The following is a 21,154-nucleotide window of genomic DNA, read 5'->3' as shown; positions in this document are numbered from 1 at the left end:
TTTCCTGAAATGTTGGGGAAATCTTCCTGGGTGTTGTAGGGCTGTTTGTATGGAATTAAAAGGAAAAAACATCAGTACAGAATTGATACATCCAAACGGCTACTATTTTTTGCAATTACTTTTTAATAATTCCGTTTTGGTACCATTGCAGAGTCCATGGCATGTCCCCTACAATATCACTATTTGTGATAGCTTCATGCTTTGACGTGGAGTAGATTTGATAGCCATCTTCTGAGCCAACTCTTGGAGTCACCCCCTTTGTTCAGAAATTTGCTCAGGAATCATAAAGCCACTCTTAAAAAAAATTCAAAATATACAGGTTACCCAAGAAACAGAGAGAGAATGGAATAAGAAGGGAATGGGGAACTGGTAGCATTATTGTTTAGAGTTGGTGTGTCACGTCCCAAGGAAGAGTGCTGTGAAGGACAACCATCATATTTCCTAAAATTCTGGTACAACTAAAGAGAAAGGTCTAGTGTCTTTATAAACATACTTGTAAGTTGCACTCGCATAAGTTTTTCCTGTTCATTCAGTCATCATTTTATATCTGTTGGTTGCCTCTCATGGTTTTCCTATGTCTAGCAGGCAGGACAGCTCCTTAGGGAAAATGCAGAAGTGGGGTGCAAGGTGGCAGCGTCTTCTAGGATGATAGGGTCTGAACTGGATAGAACCACTTAACTAATGAGGCCCGCCCCATAAGTAGGGGAATGGCTGTACCAAAGAGCCCGGCTGTCTGGATAGAGCAGGTGGCCGCTCTTGGTTGTGGCAGTCTACTTCTTGTGGGCATACTGTAAACAGAAGTCCTTCCAAGTGCTTCTTTGACCGATCCAAGAATCCCATACATGTAGCTGGGGTGTCCATATCTTACTGCCCCTTGAGTAAGTCACAGGCAAACAAGTCAAAACAAATACTGAACCCAAACATCTTCAATTTCAGGGGTACTGCTCCTCAAACCTCAGAAGTTTGAAGCCAGATATTGGTGGGGCTCAAAAAAACTGTGTCCAAGCAAAAAGATAGCAAAAATCCAGTGACACTAACTTTTAGTTTTTTAAGAGAGGTGGTAAATGAACTTGGCTGTGACTTGCGTTATGTGGAAGAGAAACATACGGAATACGATTCTCAGAAAATGCATAATTTTGTTTAGGTTTCACTGGTGTGGAAACGGCTAGAATGTTCAACTGGATACTCAATTCTAGTAAATTTTCCAATGGTAGCTCTATTTATATGCCAGGGTTTACCTCTTGCAACAGTAAAACTTTCTTAAGATGTTTTAAGAAATGTTCCATCACTAGATACTTCTGGAAGCATTAAAGCAATTGAACACGACCAATCAAACTAAGACCCAAAAAATGCATTTCTCTTGCTTCTTAATGATTCATACGCACAGTAAAATCTAGCAAACGAGAACCAGAATACTCTCTACTGCCACTTTTGAGGCATTTAAGAGCCTAGCCAATCTCATTGGGGGCATTTGTAGAATCTGCCTCCCACAGACGTTCTTCTTTCTAGAGAAATAAACGGTACGTCTGAATTAGAACGCATTTCATTGTGCAAATGCCACAGCTGGAAACATCTTAAGAGAGTTTTATCATCTTTGTGGATTTACTAAATCAAAGTAAAATAGCATTTTCCATTTTAATTTTCTTTTAAATACTGCATCATTAAAAATAATTTGGTAAGACAGGATTTATTGCAATAGATGAGTGTTCTTACCTTCTTTATGCGCCAGCCTAGTTTGGTGAGGAAATTATTATCCATAACATGATACCATATAACATTCTCTTCTCAAATGACAGCATTTCTTTTTCTTTCCTTTTAAAAAAAATGTTTTGATATTATACCACAATAATAAAGTCTGGAATTTTATGATTTTCATAGCTAGTGTCCCCTTTCCCCCAACAGACTGTCCATGTTTTCTTTAAAAGTAGTCTCCGTTTAGCACAGAAATGCAAGCACAGTTTCAAGCGCCCTAGCCTTAGCACCGTCCCCTGGCATGGCATTCTGGTAACACTCAGTATTAACATGACGGTGCAGCAGTGTGGACATGGCCCCGTTCTGACACCACCATGATTCCGTTGGCAAGGTCCCCGCATGCCTGTTCCATGATCTTTCTAAGCTCTCGAGGTCCAAGACGTAGCAACACATTTCCTTGCAACATCCATTCGAACGAAGCACCCCTCCCTCCCCGCATCTGAATACATCCACCCAGTTGGCAGAGAGCACATGTCCCCCTGAGCGAGCAGTATTGTGAATTTTATCTTCTCTTCCAGAAATCAGTTCGTCTTCGTTGCAGCAGATGAAATTTCTTGTAACACCTCTACAGGTAACAAACATTGCTACTTCCTGATGCATCCACCCAAAGCTCAGTATTCTCTCTCTCTCTCTCTCTTTTTTTTTCTTCACATGCTGCAGTTGGTCACTCTAGAAAGTTGAGTTTAAAAAAAAAAAAAAAAAAAAAAAAACCAATGTCCATATATCTTTGGAGTATAGCTGAAGCCTTTAGGCTCCGCTGTCTAAAACGATACTAGGTGTTTTGCTAACTCGGATATTTTATTTCCAGTCTTAATAATACATGATCTTGAAAAGTAAGACTATGTTGAATGAAGCCACAATACAATCTTACGGTATAAGCAGTGCTCTGATGTTAAAATGCTGAACAGGGGTGATTAAGGACACAGACGTGTGACTTGTATGTTTTTTTGACATATTTTGTCTGGGTTCACACAGATGTATATATGAATTATTTGGGATCTTTATTCAATGACTGGTTATAAAAGACTGAATCGAGAAAGCTCGAGGCATTGGGGACTGTAATTATCTCTGTCTCATGAGAAGGGGATCTTCATTCTATTAATCAAAGATCCTCTCTCTCCTTCCTTTTAAAAACTATCACAAGTAGCAGGAGTTAGAGACACAAAGTCTTCTGCTTTTGGAGCCAGGGCCTCGGCAAATGAAAATTGCACAGTTGCATGATGTGTCCGCCAAAATAACGCCTTTTTGCTTTGATGTGGTTCAGAACAGTTATGCTTGGACTTTCATTAGCATGGAATTACTTGAGTAAATGTCAAGATAGGTGAGTGCTAACAGATTCGGGGTTTTTTGGTTTTGTTGTTTTGGTTTGGTTTTTGGGGTTTGTTTTGTTTTTTGCTTTTAAGCCTAAATTTTGACCAAAACTATTACTAGGAAATCTTACCATTATGTTGCCTCCCAATATGTAGCCAGCAAGGGAGGGCAGTACAGCTCACGAACATGTGGTTGAGGACGCCATGACCTTCATTACACAGAGCCTTGCAGATGGACCTTCATCTGCTGCAATCCCATTTTATCAATGGAGCAGTGAATGAAGGTTGTTTGCTGACGCTTCAGTCCCTACTCAGTCTTTGGCGAGAAGGAACTCAAGGAAGGAGGGATCGCTAGGAGCATGTCCCCAGCCCTGTCTGTTCTAAAAGTTGCATTGATAGAATTGGTCTCCACATTTTTAATGGCTGAAAGTCTTACCCCGGGAGTTCAGGAGGAACGCATGCTTGTAGTTTAAAGCAATAGCTTACTCCGTTTCTATAAAACCCCTTGGATAAGGGCTCCCCTATTTTCCTTCCTCAACCCCTAGCCTCAAACATCGGTTTCTCCCTTGAGAGGTGGTGACATCCCTAACACCTCACTAATACTTAATAGTAGAAGATGGATAGTTGCATAGCTGGGGGGAATGTTCCTGGGATGCAAGAGACATCGGACATCTCCAAAACCTTGGAAAGGGAGCATGCTTCTGGAGGGGTAACTGACTAGGCTGGGGAGGGTTGTTGGTTTAAAACACGAATAGATGCCATTTGTGGATATGCCGCCTCCCACAGTCTCCACCTCTCCTGTTAGAAATGTATGCATGTCCTGGTTTATTTTAGGTTCTATTTCGATATCATAGATCAAACACTGCAAAGTTGCAGCTTAAAGAGGTAGACACTGATTTGATCCTGTGACTTAACAAGCTGTCTGGTAAGCCAAGTGGTCCATGCACACTATTCCTAAAAGAGGCCACAGATCATGAAAGTTTGCCTGAGCAGAGCGTTTCCACCTGCCTTATCCAATTTAGGACGGCTGCTCAGTAAATTCTTAATGAATTGCTATTGATCAGATTTCAGATTGAGAGAGATATCCCTGTTGCTTTGATGGCCATATTAATAATATGTTGTATGCTTCATAAGGTTCAATTTGAACTCTGAATTTTGAACCAAGCATGGAAAAGGAGACACCCGTATCAATCAAATGTCAAATTATCTCCCAGCCAGTCCTCCCTCCTTATGGAGTGAGTATGGAAAATCAGAATGGGTCGGTCAGCAAAGGTTGTGACTCATGGTTTCGACTAAGTCTCTGAGCACTTCGTCTCCCCCATGCTAGGAGAACCCGGGGCACACCTTAATTCTAACCAACAAAACCATCCCCACGTGCAGAACAACACTGCTTAGGGCAGGTCTCTTGACTCCTGGTATCTCCTGGATTTCAGTGTTCAACCAAAAGCAACTTCTCTCTTTTTAAATGAAGAAATCAATGAGACACTTAAAATCTCAGTTTTGAGGGCTCAATGGATTTAATAACTGGAATTCTTATAAAGACGTGTCATTCTTACACAGCTGCCTGTCGGCCAGAACTGGCCAGTTGTGTGTGTGGCTCGGGGTAGAGATGGTGAGATGAGACTCGCCAGACGGTAGGCTCTGCGGCACCGAAGGGGTTTTCTTCCTGTCCCCAAAGGAAAAGTGACGATTCTTACTTGGGCCTTTTGGAGAGGATGCCAAGATGTCGAGTCTGCTTTTGCTAGCCACGTAGAAGAAACGTTTCTCGCTTGTGTGGTTTGTGAGACTCTATTTACAAGTAAATTTGTTTCCTATTCAGTGTCTCCAGCAGTGGTATTCGTTGTTTGGTTTTGCTTTTGGCTTAGTTGCTCCTGAAAGATAAGTGCTCAGTGGGTGACTCTGGCGACCGGCCTTTTGACAGCAGCACTGAACCCCCAGCACACACATGTCCAGTGCTCACCTTGGACACTCACGTAGCTTCTCATTCCGGGATGTCAGAACCTTTCACGAGTTGGTTCCTGCAAGAGACGGCAAAAGGGAAAAGAGGATTTTCCCTTCTTAAACTCGAGGTCTCCCTGCCACTGTGACTCACTGGAGCTTTCCCAGGACTGGCGAGTGATTGGAGTAGAAGGAGAAGATGTGTCTTCTACTCGAATGAAGGTCAAAAAGCAAGTGAGTTATCTTGGCGGAAGAGCTAGAAATTCATTTCAGTTCATTAATATGTGGTCAGTCATCACTGTGCGTCAGCAAGTGTTCTGAGCCCTCAGGACATAGCGTTAAGTAAACCAGGAGAAGCCCTTCCTTCAAAGAGCCTCCTTTCTAGCAGAGACCAGACGCCCGACACGTAGAAGGAAAGGCGTGTGATGTACTTGCACGGCAAGTTATACGACAGCTATAATGAATCAAAGAGCAGAGGGACAGCTAGAAGACAGGATGCAATGTGATTTTAGGTTCAGGGAGCAGAGAGGACCTCTCTGAGGGGGTGACGTTTGAGCAGGGACCCGAAGCAGGTGAGGGTGTGAGCCAGGTCCATCACTGCGGAATCGTAAGCATTTCAGGCCGAATAAGCAGCGAGTGCAAATGCCCTGTGGTTGAGGGACGCCTGAGGTGGCCGGGCTCAGCAGGATGTACAGCAAGGCCACGGCGTATGAGTACAGGTAAGAGTTTTGGAGATCAAATCAGGAAGACAGCTAGGGCTCAGAACAAATTAGGACTTGGAGAATTTTGAACCACTCAAGATTTAAGTGTGGTAGGAAGGCATTGGAGGGTCAGCTGTGATCTGCCTTATTAATGATGAGTTAGATGGCATTATGGAGACCAGATCGCCAAAGGACGAGAGCAGGAGAAGGAGCACTAGTTGGGAGTCTCTTGCAGCAGTCCAGGGAGGGCTGGTAGGAGCCTGGGTTAGGACGATGGTGCTGGAAGAGCCAAAAAGTGGTTGGCTTTGGGCTGTATTTTGACTGGAGATCAGCAGGGTAGGCCGGCAGATGAGAAGTGGATGAGGTCCAGTCCCTGTTAAACGTCCGCGCTCTCCCACTTGCTCCAAGGGTGCGTTATTTCCTCGGAGTGCTAAGACTTCTTGTTGCCATGATGAGGGAACCCTGCATCCCTGTAGTCCTTGTCCCTCAGACAGGCTTTGCTGAATTCTCTAGGGTGTGATGATAACTTCTGTCGTTTTTGAGCAAATTGTGTGCCAGCAAGCATGATAAATTGTATGTACACGTAGGTACCCACGTGTGTGTGTGCGCATATGTGCAAATATGATTTATCACATCAGCTCAGTGAGGTAGGTGTTACCTTCATCCTCATCTTGGAGGTTAAAAAAAGAAAAAAAAAAAAAAAAGCTCAGGCCCAGAGAACTTTGGTAACTTGCCCCAAATCCCAATGGAGTCCGTCTGCTGACAGAGTTCTTTCCACTAGACCACACTGCCCCCACATGCTCCTCGTATTTTGACCTTGGAACGTTGACCTTTGCCTCCAGATGGAATTCTCCTGCTTTCTTCAGCTGTGCTAGCTTGTTCCTAAAAAACTAGTATTTGTGAGTTGGGGAGCATAGTTGCTAAAATGTTGAGGGGCCCTAAGGGAACTTGGCGGCTCTCCAAATGGCTGTTCCACTGGGTGTTTAAGTGACTTGGTCCTTCCCCTTTGTGCAGCAGGCGTGTGCTGAATCCTCTGATGTGCTGGAGACTAGTCTAGGTGCAGGGAAAGAGTGATGGAGGGAGCCGCTGCCTTCTCGGGGAGCGTCCTGCACATTCTGGGAGATGGGATTAAACAATGTGTGTTCCGGGTCAGGTCTCTCAAAGTCTTTCTTTTGCTGAAAATCAGTGGCTAAAAATAAACTCACAGGACAATGCATTTCCTAAAACCTACCAGAAACTTTGACCTAGTTGTTTTGGCTGCTGAATCCCAGCTGCCCCCTGCCCAAGGGAGTGTGTACGCATGCTTGTGTGTTTATGGGGTGCAGGTGGAGGCTGGGTCTCTGTCTGGCAGCAAGTCTTGCTTCCTCCACTGGGCCAGGTACCATCTTGGAGGCATGGGAATCCAACCTGGGGACACACTCCCAGGTCTTTATGAGTACTGGACACTAGGTAAAGGTGGAGATCTGTGAAAAAGCCTTGGCCAAATGAGTGGCCAAAGCCATTAAAACCATCGCCTGTGAACGGGGCGCCATATACTTTATGAAGTAATTACTAGAAGCAAGTTCATGGCCTCATGGGGTGTCCTCACCCTCTTCCATCCTTCTGTCCCTGCCCAACCCACTCACGTACGTGCACACATGGGCACAGAAACACACACTCGCACACCCACACAGCCTCAGACAGTATTTAGAAGTTTCCAAATGGGACATTCCCCTGATTGATCCTTCAGCAAATTTTATCTAATTGTCTTCCTTACATTTTGGTTATTTGATTATTCAGCAAAGTCGTCATGCAGCGAATTGATTTGTGGTTAATTGGTCTGTTTCCAATAAAATGTGATGTGTACTATGATAGAGTGCAGGGTGTTCAGGGAACGTATAAACAAAGGAACTTAGCAAAAATAATTGTAACATTGAGAGCTTGCTGTGCACTAGGCATAGTTCAAAGCTTGTTACAGGCAATAGTGATACCCTATAAAAATAGAATGTCTCTATCAGTTTACTTATAAAAATTAAAGCTATCCAGATAGCTCTGAATTAGCCTGAGTGCAGAATTTGAATAAAAAAATAGAGCAGCAGTTATCAAACATTAGACTGCACGAAAATCACCTGCAGAACTTATTAAAAATGCAGAATCCATTTCCTCTTCCCATGCCCCTGCCCCAGAGATTCTGATTTACAGGTCTGGAGAGGGAGCCTGAAAATCCGCATTCTTACAAGCTCTCCAGGGCGGTTCCTTATTCTTTAGGAACCGCAGAGCTGATCAGTCGGGAATCTTTCCTGTTCCAGAGGGAAAGAGAACACAGGATAGGTTTTTTTCTAGAGTTGTGCTCTGCAGCATGGTGGCCAATAACCCCATCTGGCTACAGGGCCCTTGACATGTGGCTGGTCCAAGTTGAGATGAGCTGTAAGTATAAAATACAAACTAGATTTTGAAACCTTACGACAAAAATTATGTAAAATATTTCACTAATCTTTAAGTTGATTACACATTGGAATGGTAATAGTTTAATATATTAGATTAAGTAAATATATAAAAATGAAGCACCCCTCTTGCTTTTCACTTTTTAAATGTGGCTACTATAAAACTTAGAATGGCTCATCTTGGGCTCATTGTATGTGTATGGACAGTACCATCCTGGAGTTAGATTTTCACTCGTTTTGCACAAACGAATATTGAAAGGGTTTGTGTGCGCAAAGAACTGGTCCCTGAGAGGTGAGGGATACTCACCTGGAATGAATACTGTGACAGATACCCTGGACACTGGCAGTGTGTCTGGACTTTGTGTTTGGTCTCCAAGTGAGAGTACAGTTGGCGTGTGTGTGTGCGCACGTGCTCGTTCTTCTCACCCTGCTAGTTAACTTCTCAGAATCTTTGATCTGCTTACATAGGCTGTAGGAGCTCCGGATGCTTACCTCAGGGATAGTTCCGACACGTACTCCATGGGCTTTAGTGCGGTGAGCCCACCTGGGATAGAGAGAAGGCAATGCCACCTTGACGGTATCAGGAACTGACACTCATTTGACTGCTGACTAGCTGGTAACCAGGACCCCTCCTGTCAACCTCACTACTGCCTTATACAGTCAGTATGCACCATTACCTCCACTCACAGATGGAGGAAGTGGCTCAGAGAGGAGATAAACTTTCGGAGATTACTCTTTGTGATTCCCCCAGCAGACTGGACCCTGGCTGGGGGCCATGTTGATTTCAAAGCATGACGGGCATTTCTTAGTGATTTTGGAAGAGCAGCTGTCAGGACACAAAGAAGGTGAAACAGCCTTTCTACGAAGAGGATGGCCTTGAGCTTGGCATTAGGGAGAGCATGGCGATGGGTCTTTTACTGAAGGAGGCATTCCAGAGTGAAGGAATTAGGGCCAAAAGCAGGACTTTGTGTTTTCTCAACTCCCAGGCAGTGGCTATTACTCTGCTCTTAGGAATCCAGAATCAGGGTTCCTATCTCAGACCTGTTCTGCTAGGAATCAGAATTGGAAGAGGTTTTGAATTGCACAGAGAGGGTGCAGAATGGGTGATGTCATCTGATGTGCCGTGGTTGGTATGGCCTGTTTTTTGAAGATGTTACAGATGTCACAGGTGAACTTACATATACACGGTTCAGATGTGTGACAGTTTGGATGGGCAAACTCTACGGCTTCCTATTTAGAAGCTAACAAGTCCAGAAGATGATTTCACCACTGGTTCTGAGCAAAGAAAACATGAGGCTGAAAAATGTATTAAGTGATTGGTGAAGGTGATCATTTCAAATCCAGGCTAAGAAAGTGAGCAACAACAGAATTCAGATATGTCGGAGTCAAGCTGAGATGACTTCATGTTGTTCATTTGGAGAATTTCTTCCATTTCTGCTTCGGTCTTTTTGGGGAAGTTTTGCTACATTTGAGGTTGTTTTATAGATGTTTTGAGTTTGGGACTGGTTAAGTTCCTCTTCCATGTCTCTTGAGAAGCTTTTAGAATAATGCTTGGTCACCCCCCGCCATGGTCTACAAATATATCTTTGTATCAATGGTGTACAGTGTCATGATCTAGACTGAAGCTAGGCGAGGCTACAGAGTCAAAGAGGAGTGCTTCCTTAGTGAATATATTCACTGAGGCCACTGAGCCAGAGACCTCAGACCTCAGTAGACTCTCCATAAGAAAGTGAACGGGAACATCCCCTTATAACCCAAGTCTCTTTAAATTTTTTCCCAGTACATTCAAGTGGTTCCCATCCTAATACTTTGGAGAAGATTTGTCCCCTATCGTGGCAATCCAGGATATGTGGTCTGAGGCCCTGTGAATCCTCTTGTTTTTTCCTGTGGAGATGAAACAGGTTGATTGGCACCAGTTGGTCCATGTCTCTTTGTGGTGGACAGAGATGAGCCCACTGTCCTTGCTGTGAATGGCCCTGGAAGATTTGCCCCAAATCCTGGCCATTATTACCGAACCAGTGCACGCTATGCTAACCCAGACTACGCCTGAAAGTTGTGATATTGATTTGAGAAAGGAGGGTTTGCACCCTGAGCCTTCTCGGTTGTCTGGTAGATGTTTATTTGCATGAAAGTGAGAGCCCATCCATCTGCACGATAGCTCGGGCTATCCCAGACCAGGAACTGGAGAGGGCTTCGGTGGCCTCCCATATTCTGGGCCACATCCCTTCAGCTTTTGAAATGAGGGGATTTTGTTTCCATCCTGAGTTAACAGAAACCCCCTCCAAGCCAAGGAGACCTGTCAGATCCCGCAGTCCAGAATCCCCAGGGGACTGGTTGGAAGTCTTGCACCTGTCTCAGTAGGACTGTGGCACTATATTCTGCTAAGTTTTATCTAGCGATGAGTATGAGATGGGTCACTTGGAAGGTATACGTGCCCGTAACACTGTTTTTGAAAATGGATTGATTTGCAGTTGGATCAGGGAAGGAACTAATGCAATAGCTGGGCAGAGCGGAGGGAGTCCACAGCCCGCATGCCCTCCATGTGGTCTTTTTCTTCCTTGTTCTGACTAACTGTAGCTCCTTTCCAGCCACTGAGAATGGCTAAGAGCAGAGCATTTTCCCAAATGCAAAGAATGTCTTGTCTGGAACAATGTTCCAGATGCTTGCTTTCTGGATGGCGGGAAAGCAGCAACCTATACCTGCCGCATTGAAAACCAAAGGATTTTCTTTTAAAAGTCCTTTGGTTTTTCATCTGGAAAAGCTCAAGAAACCAGAATGATGAAGTGGGATGAGGATCCCCTCTTCCTGGGCAGTTAGCTTCTGTCTGTCTTCTCACTGGGTGCCTCAGACACCCAGACCAGGGTGAGCCATCCGGAGGTCCAGACCCCAGTGGACCCTCCACAAGGAAGTGAAGGGGAACATCCCCTAGCGTAACCGTCGCTCTCTAAATAGCAGGCTGTTAGCACCGCAGGGCTATGGTGTGGTACCCCCTTTGTATACTGTGTTGTACATGTGTGACTGGCGTGCATGCGTTTTCCCAAATGTCTCTCAGACTCTATCTTAGAATTAGGAGGGTGCTCTGTCCCCTGACGACAGTGCAGACACACCAGGGATCAGAACGCATACTCTTCTGAAAGCACACTCTGCAGCACTTCCGTGCGTGCTGGGGCCACAAGCCTCCGTACCTCCTTGCTGCGGCGGGGCTATCCAGGAGAGCTGCGCGCCACCGGGAATGTCATCGGTGCGCTGAGAGGTTCTCACTCCCTTCTCCGCTCCCTCGGGGTTTCCCCAGCTATCTCCGGGACAGGAGACCTGGGGAAGTGATGCTACAGGACGAAGAAGGTCTGAGGGGCATAAAGGCTCTTAATTGATATATAGAGAGTAAAATACAGACAGTGAAATGAATCCGTGTTCTTACTATGTTCCTATAAGAAAGTCACTTCACAGCGCTAGAATCCTGGTGTGGCACCAGCACAGCTCTCTTGTGTTTCATTAGCATCCAGCTCGTTTCAAGGAGATTCAGATGTTAATAATAAGTAATATTTGCATCTCTCAGTAGAGTTGACAAAGCACTTTAACAAACACAGGTTCATTTCCCACTCAACGGGCAGCATGGTTATTCACTTTACTCCAACAAAACCTTAAGCTCAAATACAGCACTTCTAACTACATCTGTCACTCATAAATTAGCTAGTGCTTAACTCCAGAAGTATCTGTAAGCTGACTGCCACAGCTACACGTGATCATGTTAGAGGAGAGGCTTTCCCTTGGCTCTTACACACCAGAAGTCTGGGCAGGAGTGAGAGCCTGGCTTGGCAAACTCTGTGTGAGGTCCCCTGCGTCGCAATCTCGTTTCTGTAGACTGCTTTCGGATGGACCTGGTTTCTTTTCCACGTCATGAAGGAGACAGGGCTCAGACCCAACAGTACCACATTATGAAGAGAAAAAGGAGGCTCCGAGAGAGCGACTTGCCTAGTATTTGAGAAAGGACACTGCAGAGGCAGAACTTGAAGTTGGCTCTTCCTGCCCCACGTTCCGTCTCGCCCCAGTGCCACAGGCGGCCTCCCGGTGTTCACTTGTTGCTAAGGTCAAAATAAAGCGGGCTCATGATGGCATGGCCGCAAGCCATGGTGTGGTCACCAGCAAAGCTGTTATCTTCTATTTCGCTGTTTGTTTGGTGGGCTTTTCCCTAAAGAGGTTTGATGAGCTTGATGGCATCTTGGCCAGTGGTCTGTGAACTCTCAGCAGTGATGTGAAATCACACACTCTGTATTCCCAGAGCCCCCAGAAACTTTTCTTCTGAGTGTCTTGAAGGGTTTTGAATGTCTCTGGGAACCGCTGACCTAGAATCTTCAGAAAGCCTATCTGGAAGAATCTTTGCTGCTGACAGAATCCTAAAGATGGGGGCAGGTTTCTTCCGGGCTCACTCCTCCCTCTCGCCGCCCTGACGCACGCAGCCGTATTGGCTTGGCCTTTGTTCCCTGCACTGTGGCCAGGGCCTTGGTGGGTGCTGGAGAGAAAAAGGCAAACCAAATAGACTTGGCCCAGCCTCCAGGGCGCTGACATTCCTGGCAGGGCTGGGAGGGGCCAATAATCAGGTAGAGAGGTAAGTGAACAAGACTGTTGATAGACTTGCTACGTTACCTGAAGGGCAGGCAAGTGCCAAGACTGTGAAGAGAAAATGAATTTGCCTGTGTTCGCGGGGCAGCCCGGAGCACGGTGAGCAAGGGGCAGAGGGCAGTAGGGAGAGGGTTGAAAGAGAAGTTGGGCAACTCAGGCAAGTTTGGGTTTTCTTCTGGGATCGATGGAAAACCACTGAAGGTGTTTCAGCAGGGAGGTGATAGGTTTAGATTTATATTTAAGTAGATAGAGGATGGATGGATAGAACAGTAGCTGACAGTAGACCGTTAGCTACAGATGTGGTCGGTGGCTTGAAGAGGCAAGAGCAGAAGCAAAGAGAAGGCTTAAGCCTGTGGCGGATCTGGTTCTGATGAAACGCTGGCGGCTTCTGTTAGGGTGGGAATAGCGTGCATGGCGTAAAGCAGACACGTGGAAGATCTCCTCTATAATTTCGGATGTATGGGATGTGGGAACATGGAAGCATCATGACCTGATTTCCCCACTGTCCACTTTGCCAAAGGGATGGGTGGCGTGGAGGGTGATGACATGTGTAGGTCGCTCACGACATGGCGGTCATAAGACATTTTCCCATCCCCCCCGTCGAGGTCCCTGGGAAGTGCCATTTTTCCTCTGGGCTGCGCTAGCCAGCTCTGGGGACATGAGGTAGCTGACGTGCCTGGCATTTCTGCCGCAAGAGTAGCGCTCCAGTCCACGTCTTCCCTAATAACCTTGTGTCTAAATTGTAGTGTCACACAAGGGCGTGTTTAGAAATTAGCATTTGAAAAGAAGCCTCCTTGCTTTCAGTTTGAGCTGACATGGTCCCTTTTCCTCTGTGGAAATGAAATTTATTAATCATAATAAAACCATCGGATTCTGAAGGTAGAGGTCACCCCGAGGAGAAAAGGAGCCTGCTCATTTACGAGGAGTAGTTCAGTGCTGCTGTGTTTTTCTTCTGCCCTGGAAAAGAATACTGCCAAATTGTTACCTTGGGTTTTCCACGAAGGTTGACGCTCTGCCCAGTGTTAGAGGCAAAGAAGAATTTACCGTTAAAGTATGTGCAGGGAAGAGGTGGGAGCTACACTCTCACTGAATACATTCAGGCTACCAATAGGGTATCGCCTCGCAAGATGAAATTTTTGCCCCAGGAAAACCATTCCCCCAAATTAAAAAAAATTAATTTCTCGAAATGGGCATTTTCATACTCGTCAAAGGGATGCTCTGGCATCATTTATTAAATTCCCAAGGATTTTCAGTTTATCTTTGCATTTTATGTCCTGTTCCTAAGACCAGCTTTGCTGGGTGGAAGTGCATTAAAATAACCGTATTATCAATTTCTCTCTTCTCTAGACCAATGACAGACTATTTTCTCACACAATGAAAATCAGCACCAAAGTCATATATCATGTCCTCTCACCCCTCGTCACATCTACTTGTAGTTATGTGGGCAAAGGCCCAACTTTCATGGGTGACCTCTGTGAATAGAAGATTTCTTCAAAAACCTCCCCCTCCTCGTTTTAACACACCCTCTGTCTTGGCCTTCTGTCTGTTCTTCCTCCCTGAGAGGGAGCGTTGTTGACCGAAAGCCATCTGACAGAGCCAGCTCGATCACGGATGTCCCAAAGAATGAAAAGCCAGAGGGTGTGGACTATTTGTTAGTTTCCCTGAGAGGGTCACCTCAGAAAAGAAACAGCCACTCAAGTCCTTGCTCTGGAGAACCAGGAGAACACTGGGGGTTGAAGCAGAAAGCTCATTTAAGCTCCCGAGCTCAGTGCCCTTCAAAACAGGCAAGGCGGCTTTAGGAGTAGGACACAGCCAATGAGAACTTGCTATAATCAAAATTTTCTTTTCCATTTGGGGTCTAACTCAGCCCCTAAGAGGTAATGAACCTTCACCCACGCTCCTTTCCCTGTCCCAGACTCCATGGTGTGAGCAACCAAGTGAGACCCACCCAGTACATTCTTGTCCTCCAGTCATGAGAAAGAAGATTGGAAGGAAAATGGGGGAAAGACAGGAAAGGAAAGGAATACAAATACATGCAAATGAGATGTTAAGAGACTGGAGGTGAGCTTAAGGTTGATAGTGCAGACAAACCATCTCCTCCTACCTTGTTCCTTCATTCCCTCAAGGAAAGTCCAAGAGTCATATCCCTGTAGAGGCCGGTGCACGCATCCCCTGGGGGGCTGCCGCGAGCGTTGGTTGCTGATGGTGCCTACTGCTGCTCCCTCCTTCAGAGACCAACGCACTGCCCAAGAGAGTCATTCTAACTCAGAAGCTGTCCTCCGTGCCTTAGGGAAGCCCACAGCTCATGCCTCACTTCCATGAGCATTAAAAAACCAACGTACTTGTCTCCAGGCGGGATCGACTCAGGGGTGCAGCTCACAGAATCAGGTAGAAGTTAGTCTCTAGCTCAGACCGTATCCTTGCTTCTCTTTTTTCTCATGCTCCAACCTGCTTGCCTGTCTGTCCTCCTCTTGAAAGCACTCCTCGACAAGGCACGTGCCGAAGAACCCCCATTCCACACTCTCCTTGCAGGGAACCTAACCTAGCTTAACGTGCACCTCAGCTGTGATCGTTACCAAAAGACCAGTGTGCAAACTGTCTGCAAGATAGCCAGCAAGTCATCCAAGTAAGGGGCTAGACACCGCAGAAAGAGCATACCAGTTGCCCGGAGAGATTCGGGGTCAGCTCTGACTCCGTTTGGCCCTGTGACCTTGAGCAAGTAACCTCTGAACCTTAATTTCTGATTTATTGCTGCGTTCGGTCCCAGACATTGAGTAGGCATCTCTCTCTTATTCATTTTTATTCCAAAGCTTGTCCTGGAAGGCATGGCAGTGGAGGGAGGAGGATGGGGGAGAGGCCTAGAAAAAGTCAAAGATGAGATCTCGTCATTAAGAAATAGTGTTTGAAATGTATCCCTTCTCGGAACCCAACCACTGATTGATGAAGTAGAGGTTCTGGGTGAGGGGATCAAAATCAAATCAAACTAATTCTTGAGTGGCAGGCGTAGGGGGAAAGGCCCTACAAACCCTTCAAGGGTCTTCCTGTTCAAGTACATCTGTTGTTTTCCTCTTCTGAGACGCTGGACCCTAGCTGCACAGACCGGGCGCCTTTACCCTTTGTGACCTACCTTGTCTCGCTTGATTGGTAACAGCTAAATTAGGAGAAAAGACAGTCTCTCTTGAGAGTAAGAGGCATGTCCTTCGTGGGTACTGGGCTTCTTCAAACCACTCTTTCAAGTTGTTTCTTCTGCCTACCTCAGGCTCCGTGGTAGGCCCGCGAGCAGTGTAGAAACGGTTCTACGAGAGAGAGGAAAATGTATTATCATCCTGCCGGCAATGTTAAATGGACAGAAGAATGGGTTGGACACAGTTGGACTTCTGTCATGTTACCTGGCAGACGGGAACACGTTCCCAGTCTCTGAAGACAGATAGGGCCCCTCTGCACTGTCTTGGTATTTTTGTATTTTATGGTGGTTGTTATGACTTTGTAATTGCATATTATGGATTAATCTTCACCCGTGTTTTCCTTTCAGTTACGGACGAGTTTATGCTGCCGACCCCTACCACCACACACTTGCTCCAGCCCCCACCTACAGCGTTGGTGCCATGGTGAGTACCAATCCCTCCTCCTCCTCACTTCCTCCTGCTTCCCTTCCCTTCCCCCAGCTGGGACCTTAGTATGGGTTGACGGTTGACGTCCTCTCACTTTCCCTTAATTGAATTTGTCTCTTGTGCTAACAGCAGCTAAAATGCCACATTAATCCTCCCAGTAAACTTGATAAATGTCTTAATTTCTTGGCAATGTAGTGCATGTAAGTTATTATATTTCTAATTTTGCAAGTCTCACCTAGCAGAGCACTTACCTTAATGGAATAATTAGTCATTTTGATAATTAAATCCATCACTAACAGAATGCAGTGTCAATGCAGAACTTTTTTTTTCTTTTTTTTCCCTCCCTTGCTGCTCATTCACATAGCCCCAAGGTTCCAGCCCCAGCACAGACTTCAGAGGAGCTAAGCTGCACACTTCCAGGCCTCTGCTGTCAGGCAGCTGAGAATCTGACTGCCTCTCCTCCCCTATTACAATTCATGTTTAAAGTCATAGTCGCCCAGGAAAGAAAATAGAGAGAGGGGCACACTTTGTGTGTGTGCCTAGTACATAAGGAATTAGAAGGAATCCGTTGGGTTTGGGAGTTGTCTTTTGTTTTTGTTTTGGGTTTTTTTTTTTGCGGGGGGGGGGAAATCTGGGTTTTTGTTTGGGGAAGGGTGGGGGGAGGGCAAAAATGGGAGGCGAGGGTGGGGTGAATTTGCCTGTACTTGTTCAAACTTCTATGCACTAAAACTCTGAGTACAGTAAGATGTGCCCATCACGTGAGAGCGTATGCAATCATTACAAAGCTTTTGGCATGCAGTTTTCTGCTTGGGATCAAGAATATCAGTCCTTATCCTAAAAATAAATCCCCACAGGCATTCACTTGAATCGCCAATACTTTTAGAAAAAGGAAATAGTTAAGTGCCACCTCATAGCCATCTAGAGCCCCGACCAGACAAGTCACTGGAGCTTGGTCATAGAAATTCAGCCATGATTTGGAAACGTATTATTTTGCACAAGCTCGATTACATCAAGCAGTTCATCTGTAAACTCCCCTCTCAAGAGCAAATTCCATCCAGGTTGTTGAGCCAAGTCGAGTAAGCAGTTGATTTAAATTTCCATCCTGATTTTGCATTCAGCAACTCTGCCTCAACACCTAGCCTGCCTGAGGACTGTGTTGGAAAGGAGAGTTGAATCGCTGCATCCCATCAGCCGTCTACGTTCGGCCTCTCGAGTGTAGACTGAGCCTTGCCCGATGGAATGTCGCATTGATAAATCAAACAAGGAAACAAAACAAGACAGGGCAAATCCTTCCGTTGCCCAGCCCGTGTCAGAGTCCTTCTCTCTAGCAGGACTGGCCGACGGAATTTGGTCTTGCAGGGACATTCTTTAGGGAGAGCCGCTGGGGGAGGTCAGGACTGGGCCTGTCGTTAGTTCTCCGAGAATGACCTGGGATGGGTAGGGGGTGCCTCCCTTTCGGTTGCTTTTGAGTGTCTATTTTTCACATTAGTCTTTTTTGATGATCCACGTGTTGCAAAAGGAAAATGTAAAAAACACACCCCTCAAATTGCTTTGTTTCAGAATGCTTTTGCACCCTTGACTGATGCCAAGACTAGGAGCCATGCTGATGATGTGGGTCTCGTTCTTTCTTCATTGCAGGCTAGTATATACCGAGGGGGATACAACCGTTTTGCTCCATACTAAATGACAAAACCATTAAAACCTTCCAATGTGGGGAGAGAGGAAGCTTTCCGAGGCCTGGGTATTGCAATACACGCAGTAGTACATCATTTTAGCAGCTCTAAAAATTAAAAAAAAAAAAAAAGGAAAAAAATTACATTTTTTATCTTATACCTCAGATATTTTGTTCTGTGTATTTTAATATTGTGGGTCTTTGATTTCTGAAGGTTCCGTAGTTTGGTTGCTGGCTGTAGGAGTTTTTGTGGTTGAACTAGAGAGACGCTAGCTATGAATAAAAACTGGTTTAGGGCCGTGTCCAGAGCGCTGTATCATGTAAATGAATTCTATATGCTGAGTCTTAAGCTACTGGGGCTGTCAGCTGTCTGGGAAGAGTGTTAAGTGACTACAATAGTCATTTTTTTCTGCATCTGCATTATTTTATTTTACAAGCGGGGAAGGGTGGGAGGGTCTTAGGGGATGGGGACCGGGATTTGGGCTAAAAGGAAACACAAAACAGTAACTGACGAATCCAAACGACCCACTGCACCAACAATCGTATGTCAGCGGTTCTAAGTTACTCGTGAGTTCAAGCCAAAGGTTACGTTGTTAAGGGGGTGCTTCCAAAAGCACTTTGTGCGTCCAAGTTGAATGAAGACCCTTTAAACCATTCCACCCGGCAGTATTCAGCTTCTTAACCAGCCGCTAGTTATTTAGGCAAAAACTGCTAGTTAGGCCATCAACAAGCATTCTTTTTATATTTCTTCCAGTATAATAAATTATTGATATCATTGCTGACTTTTATATTATGGGAGGGAAAAAAAATAACATTAATAAAAAGGTGATAAAAAGCACTGTTTCTATTTTTTTCTTTTTTTCCAAAAAAAGAAAGTAATAAAAACTTAAATTCTTTGTACCAGTTAAAAAAAAATGTATAAAATTTACATCTGTGCAGTGGAGTTGTTAAGTTCTAGAAACAGTCTATGAAGCTTTAGTTTTAGCCTAGTAGAACTGTTAGAGACAGATGTATAATTTTTATGGAATTACATGATAATCATATTCGGATTTATAGAAGCATTTTACAAGTATTGCAATCATTGAGTAGAGATAATCATGGTATTTTCATCAGCTTGGTACTTTTTGAAACATGACTGTGTTTTGTGAGCAATCTGCAATTTTTCCGTCCGTGAGAGCCTGCCCTCTTCCTGGTCCCGAGGATTCTCTCAAACCAGTATCTTTAGTTCTGTCTCCAAGGCCCAGGACACTTGTCAGAAGGAAGCAAAAAAGTAGGTTCCGCCCTCTTCATCCCCCCGCAGAACAAAGCTCCCGCCCCACCGCCACCGCAGGGCCAGAGCGACACAGCCGAAAAATTGCAGTTTGTCTGTACTCCTTCTGTTCGAACTCTTTCCACGTTGTCCTGTTTACAAGTTCACCTAAGTTGGGGTATCTGTCACGGGTCTTCCTGTTTTTGTATTTAAATAAAAAAACCAACCAACCAACAGCGGCCAGCCGCCTCCAGTAGTCTCGCCGCCATAGGTCTCTCTCCATGTGTACAGCGCAGGCCCTATGGCGCGTCCTTCAGTCGATGATCAACTCACCGCTGTGAACCCGCCAATCCGCTTTAACAACTCTGCTTTCAAACAAAACCAAACAAAACTTTAAAAAAAAAAAAAAAGTGTTTGTGATCCAGCTTTCTCCTGTCATCCTCTGTGCATGCAGTAAGATCGGTTGGATATTAAACCATCAATAAAGTTTCACAAGATTTGAACACAAAGTTTCTGTAGCTTCGATATCTAAGATGCTCGTTCTCTGGAGAGGAGTCGAGGGGGGGAACTGCTTAGCAGCCAGAAGCAAGCGTGTCAGCCGTTCTTTTCAGCAGACTGATTTGGGTGGGGGACGGGGGGCGAGGGGGTGTTTCATAGCATCACCGAGACATTCTCCTTCCCCCACCTGGAGGACAGTGCTAGGACCGTGGGTGCCCGGGCGATGTGTTTAAAGAAAACACTTCTATAAAATGCTCCGGCATCCCGCCCCCAGAGGGGAGAAAAGTGGAAGGGACAGGGGGCTCGGGAGAATCCAAAGCTCTCTCCCGAGGGCCTCCGATGTCAAAAATCCAGAATTTGCATTGTATTTGGAATCACAAACATAGAATATTCTTACTGTGTTGGTTAAAGTAAAATTAATTTGCAGTTTTGATTTTCATCAATGAGCTGTACTTTCCCCCATGACTGTATGTAGTTTTAATAAAATCATTTAGAGCGAGTGAGTGCCACATGATGTTGCAAAACCTTTCGTCTGGGCACTCTGCCAAGATGCCAATAAGTCATTTTAAAATGTATGTCAGAGATGTAAACGAACATTTTGGATTTTTTTAAACAGTATTTATTTGGAATGTTTTCATTTATCTAAATAACTATTGCTATTATGAATTATGAAACAAAAGTTTAATATCATGTGTGGCATATAGTGACTTCTTAACACACACATCACGCAATCTGCAAACCCAGAAAACGTGTATATCTGTCTTTAGAAATTAGTGTTTATATCACTTACAGTGGTTTGTGAATAAAGAAAAACTGGTTTGTAATATCAAAAAATAAAAGCTTAGTCTGAAAAGGTACCTGGCGAGTCGGTGTTCTGAGTCCTTTTGCTTTCGAGCGTTTCCTGGGACGGCGGAGTCTGCGTGCACACGCGTGGCTGCCCTCGGGCCGCCGGGGGGCTGGCGGGTGGGCGCTGCCTGGGTGACGGGCTGAGCGGGAGGCCACCACGCTCCCAGCCGACCCAGCCGCCTCCTACAGGAGCTCGGGGCCACCGGGCTCTGCGGGTGTTCCTTCCACATTCATCTTTCCGGAGAAGTCTGGGGAAGTAACCAGCGATGTTTCAGAAACAGAACTTAGGCGACTGATTCCCCAGCAGGGAAATGTCAGCCTTTGGTGACAAAACCACAAAAATTGTGCATTTCAAACAAAAGAACAAGGCATTAATACAGTTTTGGGGGGTGGGGGAGGCTTGGGTGAAGAAGCTGAGCCTGGGCACGAGGGCTTGAGCGTCCACTTCCCTAGTACTTACTAGGAGCCAAGGATCCTGGCCAGGCTCTTGTGCACCTTATTTCATTGAATTATTTAATGTTGCCATGAGGGTCG

At 45.4% G+C, this 21,154-nt stretch overlaps 1 protein-coding gene across 20 annotated transcripts in view; it reads left to right on the top strand.

Moving 5' to 3' along the window:
* RBFOX1 (RNA binding fox-1 homolog 1) overlaps positions 1-20,631 on the top strand; it is a 1,395,365-nt gene extending 1,374,734 nt beyond the window's left edge. For 8 of the 20 annotated variants that reach the window (XM_087870645.1, XM_087870623.1, XM_087870621.1 and 5 more), the window contains 3 exons: positions 2,271-2,323; positions 16,277-16,352; positions 16,720-16,964. In XM_087870645.1, the coding sequence (XP_087726771.1) occupies positions 2,271-2,323; positions 16,277-16,352; positions 16,720-16,867 (277 nt within the window). In that variant the 3' untranslated portion in view covers positions 16,868-16,964. Of the gene's footprint in view, positions 1-2,270; positions 2,324-16,276; positions 16,353-16,719; positions 16,965-17,915 lie in introns of those variants that run through there. The other 12 variants (XM_087870651.1, XM_087870620.1, XM_045784314.2 and 9 more) reach the window with 6 other exon arrangements.
* The last annotated feature ends 523 nt before the right edge of the window (positions 20,632-21,154 follow it).

The sequence above is a fragment of the Ursus americanus genome, chromosome 2 (assembly GCF_024610735.1).
Source record: "Ursus americanus isolate L20-20 chromosome 2, mUrsAme1.1.p, whole genome shotgun sequence".
NCBI lineage: Eukaryota > Metazoa > Chordata > Mammalia > Carnivora > Ursidae > Ursus > Ursus americanus.
The sequence above is the reverse complement of the archived record's forward strand: the minus strand, read 5'-3'. Positions and strand labels throughout refer to the sequence as shown.